Source organism: Leptonychotes weddellii, chromosome 2, assembly GCF_054177405.1.
Source record: "Leptonychotes weddellii isolate Sample4059 chromosome 2, ASM5417740v2, whole genome shotgun sequence".
Taxonomy (NCBI): domain Eukaryota; kingdom Metazoa; phylum Chordata; class Mammalia; order Carnivora; family Phocidae; genus Leptonychotes; species Leptonychotes weddellii.
Window position 1 is genome coordinate 96,883,288 of NC_138370.1, and position 13,123 is coordinate 96,896,410.

The window sequence follows — 13,123 nt, forward strand, 5'->3', positions numbered from 1 at the left end:
CTGCATGTGGCTGTCCAATTTTCCCAACACCATTTGTTGAAGAGACTTTTTTCCATTGGACATTCTTTCCTGTTTTGTTGAAGATTAGTTGACCATAGACTTGAGGGTCCACTTTTGGGCTCTCTATTCTGTTCCATTGATCGATGTGTCTGTTTTTGTGCCAGTACCATACTGTCTCGATGACAGCTTTGTAATAGAGCTGGAAGTCCGGAATTGTGATGCCGCCGGCTTTGCTTTTCTTTTTCAACATTCCTCTGGCTATTCGGGATCTTTTCTGGTTCCATACAAATTTTAGGATCATTTGTTCCATTGCTTTGAAAAAAGTTGATGGTATTTTGACAGGGATTGCATTAAATGTGTAGATTGCTCTAGGTAGCATTGACATTTTCGCAATATTTGTTCTTCCAATCCATGAGCATGGAATGTTTTTTCATTTCTTTGTGTCTTCCTCAATTTTGGAAATAGAATGATTTTAATAAGGTAGTTCAATTTAAAGCATTCTTGGAAAAAACCCAAAGCAAAATAATGAATTTAAACCTTAGCACAGTTAAACCTCACAACAAATTTCAGCAGTAATGTTTTTCAGCATCAAGAATTTAGATTCTGTGAATACAGTTCATACTGGAAAGGCAGGATAAATGCTTTTGTTTCCAAGTTTTTTCAATGACCAATTTTCAGAATAATGAGTTGATGCCATAAAAATGTACAATGAAAAAAAAATGTACAATGATGTTCAATGAGTTTTGTTTTGCTTATTTTTTCTGTTACATTTGTTATATTTTTAGTATTATTATGAATTCACAGCTTTCTATGAACTCAAAGTGACTTAATGAATAACTGGCCAGTGAAAAAAGACAGATTATTTAATAAATGATAATGAGCTTAGAGCTATTTTTTGGGGGAAAATGGGTTTATTTACATTATGAGCCAAAATAAAACCTTAAAAAAAAAAACCAAAATAAAACCTTAAATAGATTAACGATGCAAAACTGAAATCACCTAAGAACTAAAAAAATTTATAGCTGGAAGGTTGAAAGGATCTTTTAAAGGATACAAACAAAAGTAAAAACAAAAGAAATCATTATATGGGGGCGCCTGGGTGGCTCAGTTGGTAAGCATTTGCCTTCAGCTTAGGTCTTGATCCCAGGGTCCTGAGACCTAGCCTCTTGTCGGGCTCTCTGCTCAGTGGGGAGCTTGCTTCTCCCTTTCCCTCTGCCTGCCACTCCCTCTGCTTGTGCTCTCTCTGTCAAATAAATATATAAAATCTTTAAAAATAAAATGAAAAAAATCATAATATGACTACATAAAATTTAGATATTCCTTCAATGTCAAAAAAATACCATTAAAATTAAAAACAAATGTCAAGGTGGAGGAAAAAAATTGCAATATATAGTAGACAAAAGGTTAATATACTTATTATAGATGGCTTTTATAAACCAGAGGACCTGAATGATGATGAAAGAATATGAACTGGGACTTCAGTAAAAAAACATAAATGACTAATAATTATAAAAAAATGTTTGCTTATAAAAAATAATTCTTGGTGGACTTGGTAATACAGAGGAATGGGCATTCATATACACTTTTACTGCCTGCTAGATAGCTCCATGTAAATCTATTAGGCATTTTAACTTAACATGGCCAACTCAACTGCCACTCTTAGACCTACTCATCTCCCTTCACCTTCAAAGTACCCAATTGCTCTGCCAAAAACCTAACATTTATCTTTTCACCTTCCTTTCTCTCAACTACCAGTACAAATCCATCAATAAGTCAAAAGATAGACATTATCCATCCACTTTTCATTACCTTCACCGATACCACCTTAGAACGAAGCACAATCATACATTTCTGGGATTATGGCAAAGCTTCCATTTGTCTCCCTGTTTCCATTTTTGTCTTTTCAAATACTTCCATCCCTAACCTGTTCTTCACACAGCAGCCAAAATGCTTCTCTAAATAATGTAAATCAGATATATCACTCCATTACATAAAATCTCCCATGTCTCCCCTTTGCATTTGGGATAAAATCTAAGCTTTGGACTATGGTCCCTCACTACCTCTGATCTTATTCCTATTACTCTTTTATTTTTTTAATTCCCCCTCCCCAGATTTGTCAGAGTTCTCGGTCAGACTTGAAAACACTTCAAAACAAGTCCTTGGCAACCTCCAAATTATTCTTGGTGACCCTGATATCCCTCTGACCATAATCGTGGGGCCAGAAGGGCATTAAAAAAGTCACCTTTAAATGGCTTCTTTTAAAATTAACTTGCTAATATTAATCTTCGATTAAAATCTACAATCTTTTTTTAGTAGATAGGTAAGAATTTAAATGTACAGCCTAGCTATTATGTTTAAATCATTATTGTTCACTGACCCTGAAACTAATGTCCAAAAAACTATTTTAAATTCAGATTAAACAAAAACAAATTGCTGCTTTGTAATCTTCCTTAGTTACATATATCAAATATGACTCTGGTTTTCTTCTGCACAAGTCCCTACCAGTTAAAGAGAGAAAAAAAAAAAGTGCTTAATTCTGAACTGTAAAGACTTGTATTCTCAGAACTAAGCCTGGTCTTGGACAGATGATTTCACTTATCTGAGTCTCAATTCCTTCAATTAAATAATGAAAGGAAGGTAACTACTATAAACAAGTGAAATTCCAAGTGTTGACAAGGATGTGCAGTAACTGGAACTCTCACACACCAATAATGGAGGTACAAATTGGAACATCTGCTTTGGAAAACTGTTTGGCATTAACTGCTGAAAGTATGGATACTCCATGACCCAGCAATTCCACTCCTCGATATATACATTCATTTAAAAGACATGAACAGGGGCGCCTGGGTGGCTCAGTTGGTTAAGCGACTGCCTTCGGCTCAGGTCATGATCCTCGAGTCCCGGGATTGAGTCCCACATTGGGAGTCAGTTTTTGAGTCTGCTTCTCCCTCTGACCCTCTTCCCTCTTGTGCTCTCTAACTCTCATTCTCTCTCTCTCAAATAAGTAAATAAAAAATCTTTAAAAAAAAAAAAAGTTCTTTTAAAAAAAAAATAAAAGACATGAACAGAAATATTCACAATAGCACTATTCATAATAGCCCCACACTGGAAATTTACCTTAACACCCATCAACAATAGAACAAATAAATAAACTAGTATATTCACACAACGGAGTACATACAACCGTGAAAATGAATGAACTACGAGCACACAGTAAGCCTAATGTTGAGCCAAAGAGTCTAGGCAAGAATATACACAGCTATTATTAAAAACAGGCAAAATTAATATGTGGTATTAGAAGTCAAGACAGTTGCTAACTCTCGTTTGGGGGTTAGTGACTGGAAAAGGCATGAGAAAGGGCTCTGGCTGTTGGTTACATGTGTTCAATTTGTAGAAAGGTATTGAACGGTATGATGTTGATTTATATAACTGTACATAAATATAATACAGATTATATTTCAATAAAAAGTTATAAAAAAGGAAAGGTGGAAGTGAATGATCTCTAACAGTATAAAGTCTAAAGCTTTTGCTTTATGATGTTTACTTCTCCCATGATTAATAATCAGTTACTTTTCAGTCTGCCTCTGTCTCCTTCATTCAAACTCCTGTGATCCTTGCACCGGAGGAGCTAGAGTATAAAAAGGATGAAGATTACAGAAGATAGAATGAAATTATTTTTAAAATCTAGCATAATAAATATTAATTTTTATTTTTATTCCAAGGACAACCTCTTAACTTTTCTAAAATAATCTTCCAAATAAAATGGAACAAGAACAATACTTTTGGGGTGCCTGGGTGGCTCAGCTGGCTAAGCATCTGCCTTTGGTTCGGGTCATGATCTCAGGGTCCTGGGATCGAGGCCCACATAGGGCTCTCTGCCCAGTGGGAAGTCTGCTTCTCACTCTCCCTCTGTACTCTCCCTCTATCTCAAATAAATAAATAAAATCTTAACAACAAAAAAAAACAAAACAGGGGCGCCTGGGTGGCTCAGTCGGTTAAGCATCTGCCTTCGGCTCAGGTCATGATCCCGGGGTCCTGGGATCGAGCCCCACATTGGGCTCCCTGCTCTGCGGGAAGCCTGCTTCTCCCTCTCCCGCTCCCCCTGCTTGTGTTCCTTCTCTCGCTGTCTCTCTCTCTGTCAAATAAATAAATAAATAAAATCTTTAAAAAAACAAAACAAAACAAAAAAAAACGCACAATACTTTCCATTCTACTATTTCAAGGGTCAGTAAACTTTCTCTGTAGAGGGTCAGGTAGTAAATATTTTAAAGCTTTAAGAGCCACACATCTCTTCTGTAGCTACTCAATTCTACCACCGTGGTGCAAAAGTTGTCACAGATAATATATAAAAGAACGCGCGAGGCTCTATTCCAATAAAAGTTTATTTGCAGAAATGGGCAGCAGGCCAGATCTGGTCCAAGAACCTTTTCCTCTGTTCCTTGTGGAATACCACTACAATTTTTTCCTTGCCCAAAACTTCCTCCAAGAACCTTTCTTTGAACTTGGTTTTCTTCTCATTAAAATGTAGGAATACATTATATATTATGACCCCCAAAAGCAATTTCCCTAAAGCACAAGAGTCAGAAAATAATGACTTAAAAAATTGTTTCATCTGGACCCAATAAAGTAACTAAACCCAATAAAGAAACTAACAAAATGGAAGGCAGAAAAATCTGTTCTAACCAATCATATTTCTCCAGCACCTCTCCCAGTTTCCTTCTTCCTTCTGTGCCTTAATTCTAAGATTAAATTCCAGACACATGATTTTCCTATGTCCCTCTAATCTTCATTAGTGTACTGTAAGATGAAATTTCTATAAGGTTAAGTCTACGAAGAACAGTTTTTCATTTTAAGTAGAAATGCTTCCCCATTTCAATTGTTTCCTTATATTTTATATTCCTAATAAAAATAAATGTAAGATACTTACTATTCTGTATTATTAGGCATTTAAAAGGTGACTCCAAAAAAGGTCATATCAGAATGGGTCACAGCAGTAGTTACTAATAAACATAACTATTGATTAGCATTTATGTTTGTGGAGACTATTACCAATTTCAGTTATATGTCATATCCTGAAGACTTCTTCGATCTAAGAGTTGGAATCCCAAACCACATTTATAACATGTCATTTTTTTTTTTTTTGAGGAAAAAGCCAGTTTAGTAATACAGACTTTTAAAAAACTTAACATTTTATTTCCTGATTATAAAATTAATACCTGCAAGACTCTAAAAAATAAAAGTACAACAAAGGACAGAAAAATCACAGCTAATATCTTGATCCAGATTTAACCTCTTTAAAGATTTGTTATTTATATTTCCTTTTATCTCTATGTATACACACACATACACACACATAAAAACTGGAACCAAAATGTATGTATGTTTGATCTAAGCTTATGTGTATCTGCACCTATAATCCATTTGAATCACCAGGGATTTGTGAGAACTGATAAGAGTTTCACCATTTTAGAAATGCAATGTCTTTATACATACTTGAGCATACGGCTGGAATCCAGAATACCCTGGGCTACTGGGCGGTACTGTAGAGTTAAGTGGTGCTGTAGCATTCTGATAACCAGGCTGAAGAGCTGGATAACCATACCCAAATGGCTTAGCCATTTTTGAAGGCTGAGGAGCAGAAGGAGCTGGAGCCGGAGCAGGGTCAGGTTCAGGAGCGGGATCAGGAGCAGGACTGCTTGCTGATGAGGAAAGCATATCTAACAAAGGGAAAAACATGGTGTTAACGCTGAAAATCAAGACTCTATAAAGACTTGGCTCCTGGGCAAGCCATAATCTTTGGCATTTTCCTTTTTTAAACTTTTTATTATGAGAAATTGCAAACATCCACAGAAGTAGAGAGAAAAACTTGATCTAACATTTTTTTTTTTTTTAAAGATTTTATTTATTTGACAGATAGAGACATAGCGAGAGAGGGAACACAAGCAGGGGAAGTGCGAGAGGGAGAAGCAAGCTTCCCGCAGAGCAGGGAGCCCGATGTAGGGCTCGATCCCAGGACCCTGGGATCACGACCTGAGCCGAAGGCAGATGCTTAACTGACAGAGCCACCCAGGTGCCCCAATAAAATGTATTTTTTAAAGATTCTTCAACAATCATTAGTTTCTACAGACAGTATCTATTGGCTCTTGCTTTTGAAGATATGTTCCCAGACATTCTTCTGTCTATCATCTTGTGCTTATTAGGCAAGAGCTGGCTTACTGGCTTTCTGGTAACCTCCCAGATTTCTTAATAGGACAAGAGGTTCAATGTAGTGTCACACCCTGCTTATCCTTCCTTACAGTGATGGGAATGTAAGTAGAAAGGTCTCTTAACATGATAATAGTCATCAGCACAAGATATAGATAGCTGGAGTCAAACGTGGAGGTCTAAAACTTCTCCCTTTCCTTAGGAAAGGGATGGTATACCATACATACATTTCTATAGTCCTAAGTTCTGTCCTAGCACCTGACACACAGTATTTTCAATTCATTTAATCTTACTGCTATAGATAGCAGTGATTTTGGTATAGTTATAAATAGCTAGAAAACTTGTCCAAGGTCACTCAATGTCAGCACAGTTCATAATAAGATTACAATTTGTTGATGAAATGAATATGGACAGACAAAGCAAGGTTGAACTCCAAAGCCATGATCTTTTGACTACCACATTCAACATTTCACTTCAGGTTAATTTTCTTTTTGTTTTTGTTAGGTTAATTTGAAGCTCACGAAATACTATACAGTTATAGTAAATACATCTTTTTAAAAAAATTTAGTTAAAAAAATTTTTTTTTAAATTTAACATACAGTGTTATATTAGTTTCAGGTTCATAATATACTGATTCCACATGTAGTATTCACCTTTTAGTCTACGAATTCTAGAATATTTTGATAATGGTGATTGCTTTTGGAATGGTCCGCAATTTCTTACGCAAACACACATCCCTAGGAAAAAAATCCTTAACCACAAAAGAGTGAGTAGCTTATTGAAGTATTCTTGAAATATTAAAAGGGAACTCTACTAAGCTGAGAAGATGAAAGTTTTCTACTGATTCGTAGGATAGTGATAGCAAGATAGTATGTTAAGTCCAGCATATGCCAACTTCAATTAAGCTCCATCCTGGATTATTACCAAAGTGGTAAGAAATAAAGAGAAGGGCAAAACTACTTGTTCTGTTAGTCCTAAAGTTTCGAATCCCTAGAAAAAGTGAGAAAGAGAGCAGTCAGATGTGGCTGTCAGGTTATCTGTGATAAGAGACAGACTAAAAAGGAAGATCACAGTTTAAGATATTATAATGAAATGACTACGAATTCTAAAACTTAAGTTTGTATTTTTTTCTAATCCACCACTCCTATTCCTATATAATGACCAAAGTTATTTCCAGATAAGGTTAAAAGTAATGCCTCCAAGATCTACCCCCAAGTTGGTTAGTCTATTTACCTGGTGAGGCAGCCAGGAGTCATAGGGGGAGTAAAGAGTCAAAGACTATTTATATTCAGAGGCTAGCTGGAAGGAATTCAAAGACCTAAGCATGAGAACAGAAATATAAAGTTTACTTAAGAAGTTACCAGCATAAGAAAGAAGGGAAAGAGGAGAATTATTTAGTATTAAAAGTCTTTTAGAAAGAGGAAAAAGATAAAGAGCATGATAACAAAAATAAAATAATAAATTTCCTTAGGCCTCTCAGAAATTACATTTGTAGTTGTTATATGACAATTAAAACTATTAATTTAAGGCTGAGAAATACCAGAAAATGTCCTTTTTTCTGTTGAAAATACAGCCTGCTAATTATGTATATGTTGATGTTTGGAAAAAACTGATGGTCAGTAATTTTTCAAGTAAGCATCAAATAAGCACAAAAGGAATTACCTGGGTAGCTGCCTCCTTCCAAGGCATCGTAACTGTTGGGCACTGGAGAAGCACTGCTCGTGGTAGAAGAGCTGTCAACACCTAAAAGGAAAAACGGAAATATGCACTAAGTTTAAAATGACAGTGTATCATAGAGCAGCCTCTGGCAATTTGGAAAAAGATGTTTTGCTGAACTAGGAAAATTCTTGACTCTAAACTCAAAGTGACTGATGTTTAACGACCTTTAAAAACCATATATAAATTTCCGTTAATAAGAGTGGGGAGAATATGGAGCTGACAAGTGGAACACAATTTAATCAAATGCATGTGAAGGTGTCTTAGAGAAGAACAGGTATCAAACTTTTAAAAGTAGTAGAACACACAAATATGTTAGACTGATGGAAATGTTACCAGAATAACACCTCCAAGATTGCATCTACCAAATCTCAAGCTATTAAATACATTTTATCAGTACTAGGATATTTTAAGATAGTGAAATTTTAGTGACTTTTATAAGGCAGCACAGCTGTATGAAACCTTCTTAAAAGAGGAGTCTCTGGCTTGGGCTGCTACCTAGCCTGCTACTCAGCATTTCTATGCCTCAGTCAGAATGGGTAGCTAGTATCAAAAAGACAAGAAACAACAAGCTTTGGTCAGGATGTAAGAAAAGGTAACCCTCATACACTGTTGGTGGGAATGTAAACTGGTGCAGCCACAATGGAAAACAGTATGGAGGTTCCTCAAAAAATAAAAACAAAAAAACAAAAAAAACCCCACCATACAATCCAGTAATTCCACTACTGGGTATTTACCCGCCAAAACCAAAACACTAATTTGAAAAGATATATGCACCCCTACGTTCATTGCAGCATTATTTGTAATAGCCAAGGTATAGAAGCAACCCAAATGTCTACTGATAGATGAATGGGTAAAGATGTCACACACACACACACACACACACATACACAGTGAGAGAGAGAGAGAGAGAGAGAGAGAGAGAGAGGAATATTACTCAGCCATAAAAAAGAATGACATCTTGCCATGTGCTACAACACAGATGGATCTAGAGGGTATAATGCTAGGCAAAATAAGTCAGAGAAAGATAAATACCGTATGATTTCACTTATATGTAGAATCTAAAAAACAAAACAAATGAACAAATAAACAACAAAACAGACTCTTAACTATAGAGAACAAACTGGTGGTTGCCAGAGGGGAGGCGGGTAGGGGGATGGGTAAAACAGGTGAAAGGGAATAAGAGGTACAAACTCCCAGTTATCAAATAAATCAGTCATGGAGATGAAAGTACAGCACAGGGAATATAGTTGATAATATTCTAATAACACCATATGGTAACCCATGGTGACTACACTTAGTGTGGTGAGCACTGAGTAATGTATAGAATTGTCAAATCACTATGCTGCACACCTGAATCTAACACTGTATATTAACTGTACTTCAATTATTAAAATAAAATCTTTGTTTAGTAAGTCTCCCCCCAAAATATACCAAAACTTAAATATTCATAAACAGATGAATGGATAAAATATGGCCTATCTATAAAATGGGGTATTATTCAGCTATCCACAGGAATGGAGTAATGATACATGCTACAATGTGAATGATCCTTGAAAACATGCTAAACAAAAGAAACCAGACACAAAAGGTCACAATTATGATTCTATTTATATGAAATACCCGGAATGGGGTTAAGTCTACAGAGATAAAAAGTAGATTGGTGGTTGCTGGGGACTGAGAGAGGAGAAAATGGTAAGTTAATGAAAATTAAGAGTTTCCTTTTGGGATGGTGAAAATGTTCAGTTCTACCTAGTTCAGTACTTTCTCAAAGTTAGAACTAGATAGAAGTGATGACTGCACAACCACCAAAATGATAGAACCAGACAGAGGTGGTGGTTGTACTATTAGATGACACTGAATTATACACTTTAAAATGGTTAATTTCATGTTACGGGAATTTCACCTCAAAACCGTATGTTAAGGCAACAAGAATGGGGAAAGAATATTCTTTTCAACAAGACAGCCACGTGAAGTAGAATAAAGTTAGACCCCGTCCTTACACCCTATAATAAAATTAACTCAAAATGGGTTACAGACCTAAATGTAAGCACCAAAAATCTGAGAATATAGGAGAAAATCTTTGTGACCCTGGACTGGCAAAGGATTCTTAAATATGACATCAAAGGCACAAGCAACAAGAAGAGTACACTGGATCTTATGAAAATTAAAAGCTTTTATGCTCCAAACAATACCATCAAGAAAGAAAAGGCATGGGAGAATATATTTGCAAATTATACATCTGATAAGGGTCCAGTATGCAGAATATAAAAAGAATTCTTATAACTCAACCATAAAAAGACAAATAACCAAATTAAAAATGGGTAAAGGACTTAAACAGACACTTCTCCAAAGAAGATAAACAAATAGCCAATAAATACATGAAACGATGCTCAACATCATTAGCCACTAAGGAAATGAGAATCACAACCACAATGAGATGCCACTTCACATCCACCAGGGTGGCTGTAACTGAAAAGACCAATAATACCAAGTTTTAGCAAGAATACAGAGAAGTTGGAAACTTCATGAGACTGTAAAAGGGTGCAGTCATGTTGGAAAACGTTCTAGCGGTTTCTCAAAAGGTTAAACACAGAGTTATCTAATGACCTGGCAATTCGCTCAAAAGAAATGAAAACACACACCTCCACAAAGAGCTGTACATGAATGTTAACAGCAGCATTACTCATATGGCCAAAGAGTGGAAACAATCCAAATGTCCATCAACTTACGAATGGATAAATAAAATGTGATATATCTACACAACTATTATTCCGCAATAAAAAGGAACGAAGTAATTTTTTATAGATTTTATTTATTTATTTGAGAGAGAGACAATGAAAGAGAGAGAGAGCATGAAAGGGGGGAGGGTCAGAGGAAGAAGCAGACTCCCCACCGCCCGCCAAACAGGGAGCCCGATGTGGGACTCGATCCCAGGACTCCAGGATCATGACCTGAGCTGAAGGCAGTCACTTAACCAACTGAGCCACCCAGGCGCCCAAAAGGAACGAAGCATTGATATATGCCACAACGTGGATGAACCTTGAAAACATTAAGAGAAGAGAAAGAAGCCAGTCACAAAAAAAGCCACATATTGTATGACCTATTAATATGAAATGCTCAGACAAATCTAAGGGCAAAAAGTAGATTAGTGGTTGCCTAGAGCTGTGTGTATGTAGGTGTGGAGGAGGGTAAGAACAGGAAGTGACTGCTAAAAGGTATGAAGTTTCCCCCTGGGGTGATAAAAGTTTTCGTATTACATAGTGATTGTTGCAGAACTTTGTTAATATGCTAAAAACCGCCAAATAGTACAATTTAAATGAGTAAATTTTACAGTATTTCAATAAAGCTATTATTTAAAAAAATACACAGCATTAACATAACATAATAAAAAGAAAAGGAAAAAAAAATACATAGCATTCTCTCTGAATCTTGTGTTTCTGCTCTCGGCTCTCTCTGTCAAGTAAATAAATAAAATCTTTAAAAAAAAAGATTTTATTTATTTATTTGATGGATACAGAGAGAGAGAGTACAAGCAGGGAGAGCAGCTGAGGAGGAGGGAGAAACAGGCTCTCCACTGAGCAGGGAGCCTGATACGGGACTCGATCCCAGGACCCTGGGATCCTGACCTGAGATGAAGGCAGACGCTGAACTGACTGAGCCACGCAGGCACCCAAGAAAAACTTTTAAATGTAAATATCAATAAATAATTATTCTTGAAAAAAAAATAAAGGTAAGACTGCTTAAACATGCCAAATTATTTTAAATATTTAAAGTATTAATTTTGTAGAAATATTCTGTTTTCAGGTGCCTGGGTGGCTCAGTAGGGTGAGCATTTGACTCCTGATTTCAGCTCAGATCATAATCTCAGGGTACTGGGATCAAACCCTACGTCAGGCTCCACGCTCAGTAGAGAGTCTGTTGGAGATTCTCTCTCTCTCCCTCTTCCTCTGCCGCTCCCCCCCCAACTCTCTCTCTCAAATGAATAAATTAAAAAAATATATTGTTTTATTAAATAATTGGAAACCTGCTAGCTTACTTTAAAATTCACTTTAGGAAGAAAAGCACCAAAGCAAATCTCTATTTTCAACTTGTTAAAATAGCAAAACCATGATAAAAGTTTTAAATCCTGATGAACCACTGAACTAAACATCTCAAGCTCTGCTAAAATTTATTGTTTAATTCTAATTAGGTCACATCACTGCCAACACAAGTCAAAGTGGTATTTTTTTAAGAAGTACATTATACAAGTTAATATTTTGAACAAGTCTAAAAAAACCTTCACGATTCCCCTACCATCTTACAGAATAAAGTCTAAATACCTTTGTGGTATCATAAGGAACTTCAAAATGTGGGATCCAATTGCCCTCCTCACCTCTATTTCTCTCCTATTCCCACACCATTTTCTCTCTTTTACCTTATGATGCAATCACACTGATCTTCTAATTCTGCACCCAACATACCATCTTTTCTTGCATTTATGCTCTGCAGATATTGGTTCACTAGCCTAGATTCTGTTCTTCCACATGGCAAATTCCTACTCATCCTTCAAATTTCAAATCCTCCATAAAACCTTTCGGATATACCCATGGAAATCATTTCCTTTCCTACGTCAGGACATTTTCTCACCCCTTAATTAATGCACTTATCAAGATATATTGTAATCATATATGCTTCCCTATCATATTATGAGTATATGGAGGAGGCTATGCTACTGTATTAATCTCTGGAAGCATGACACCAAGCAAAATACTGCTTTGTGTGTATAAGCTGGCTTTAGTCAAATGAATAGCTTAGGGACTTGCCCTCATTCTTAAACCTTAGATAGGTCCACTTTGCAGGTACTTATAAAACACATAATCTATATTACCGATTAAATACTATACATTTGCCATGGCTGGAGAAAAAAAAAGGAGAGCATTTTCAAATGTTTAGTATTTCAGTTAATTAGATTTGAGGCTAGCCTAGACATCTAATTACTACTTGAGTACTATTTCTATTTGAAAGTACCTTTTGAATTCTAACTCTAGATGCTGGTACCAAATCTCCTTCCACTGTAGCCCTAATACTCTGCCCCTTCTCACTATACAGAAAGTTGGGAGTTTCCAGCTATAGCAATCATATATACATATGTATGGCATGTTTATAAGCTAAATATCAGGTAACAGGTACCATATTTTCTTTTTAATGTAGATGAACGCTG

The 13,123-nt window shown here is 36.0% G+C and overlaps 1 protein-coding gene across 5 annotated transcripts in view; it reads right to left on the reverse strand.

The window, feature by feature from the left end:
* The window catches only part of SEC24B (SEC24 homolog B, COPII component), an 86,368-nt gene that overhangs the window by 28,217 nt on the left and 45,028 nt on the right, over positions 1-13,123 (reverse strand). For all 5 annotated transcript variants that reach the window (XM_006727194.3, XM_006727193.3, XM_031025653.2 and 2 more), the window contains 2 exons: positions 7,867-7,947; positions 5,494-5,717 (listed from right to left, as the gene is read on the reverse strand). In XM_006727194.3, the coding sequence (XP_006727257.1) occupies positions 5,494-5,717; positions 7,867-7,947 (305 nt within the window). The remainder of the gene's footprint in view (positions 1-5,493; positions 5,718-7,866; positions 7,948-13,123) is intronic.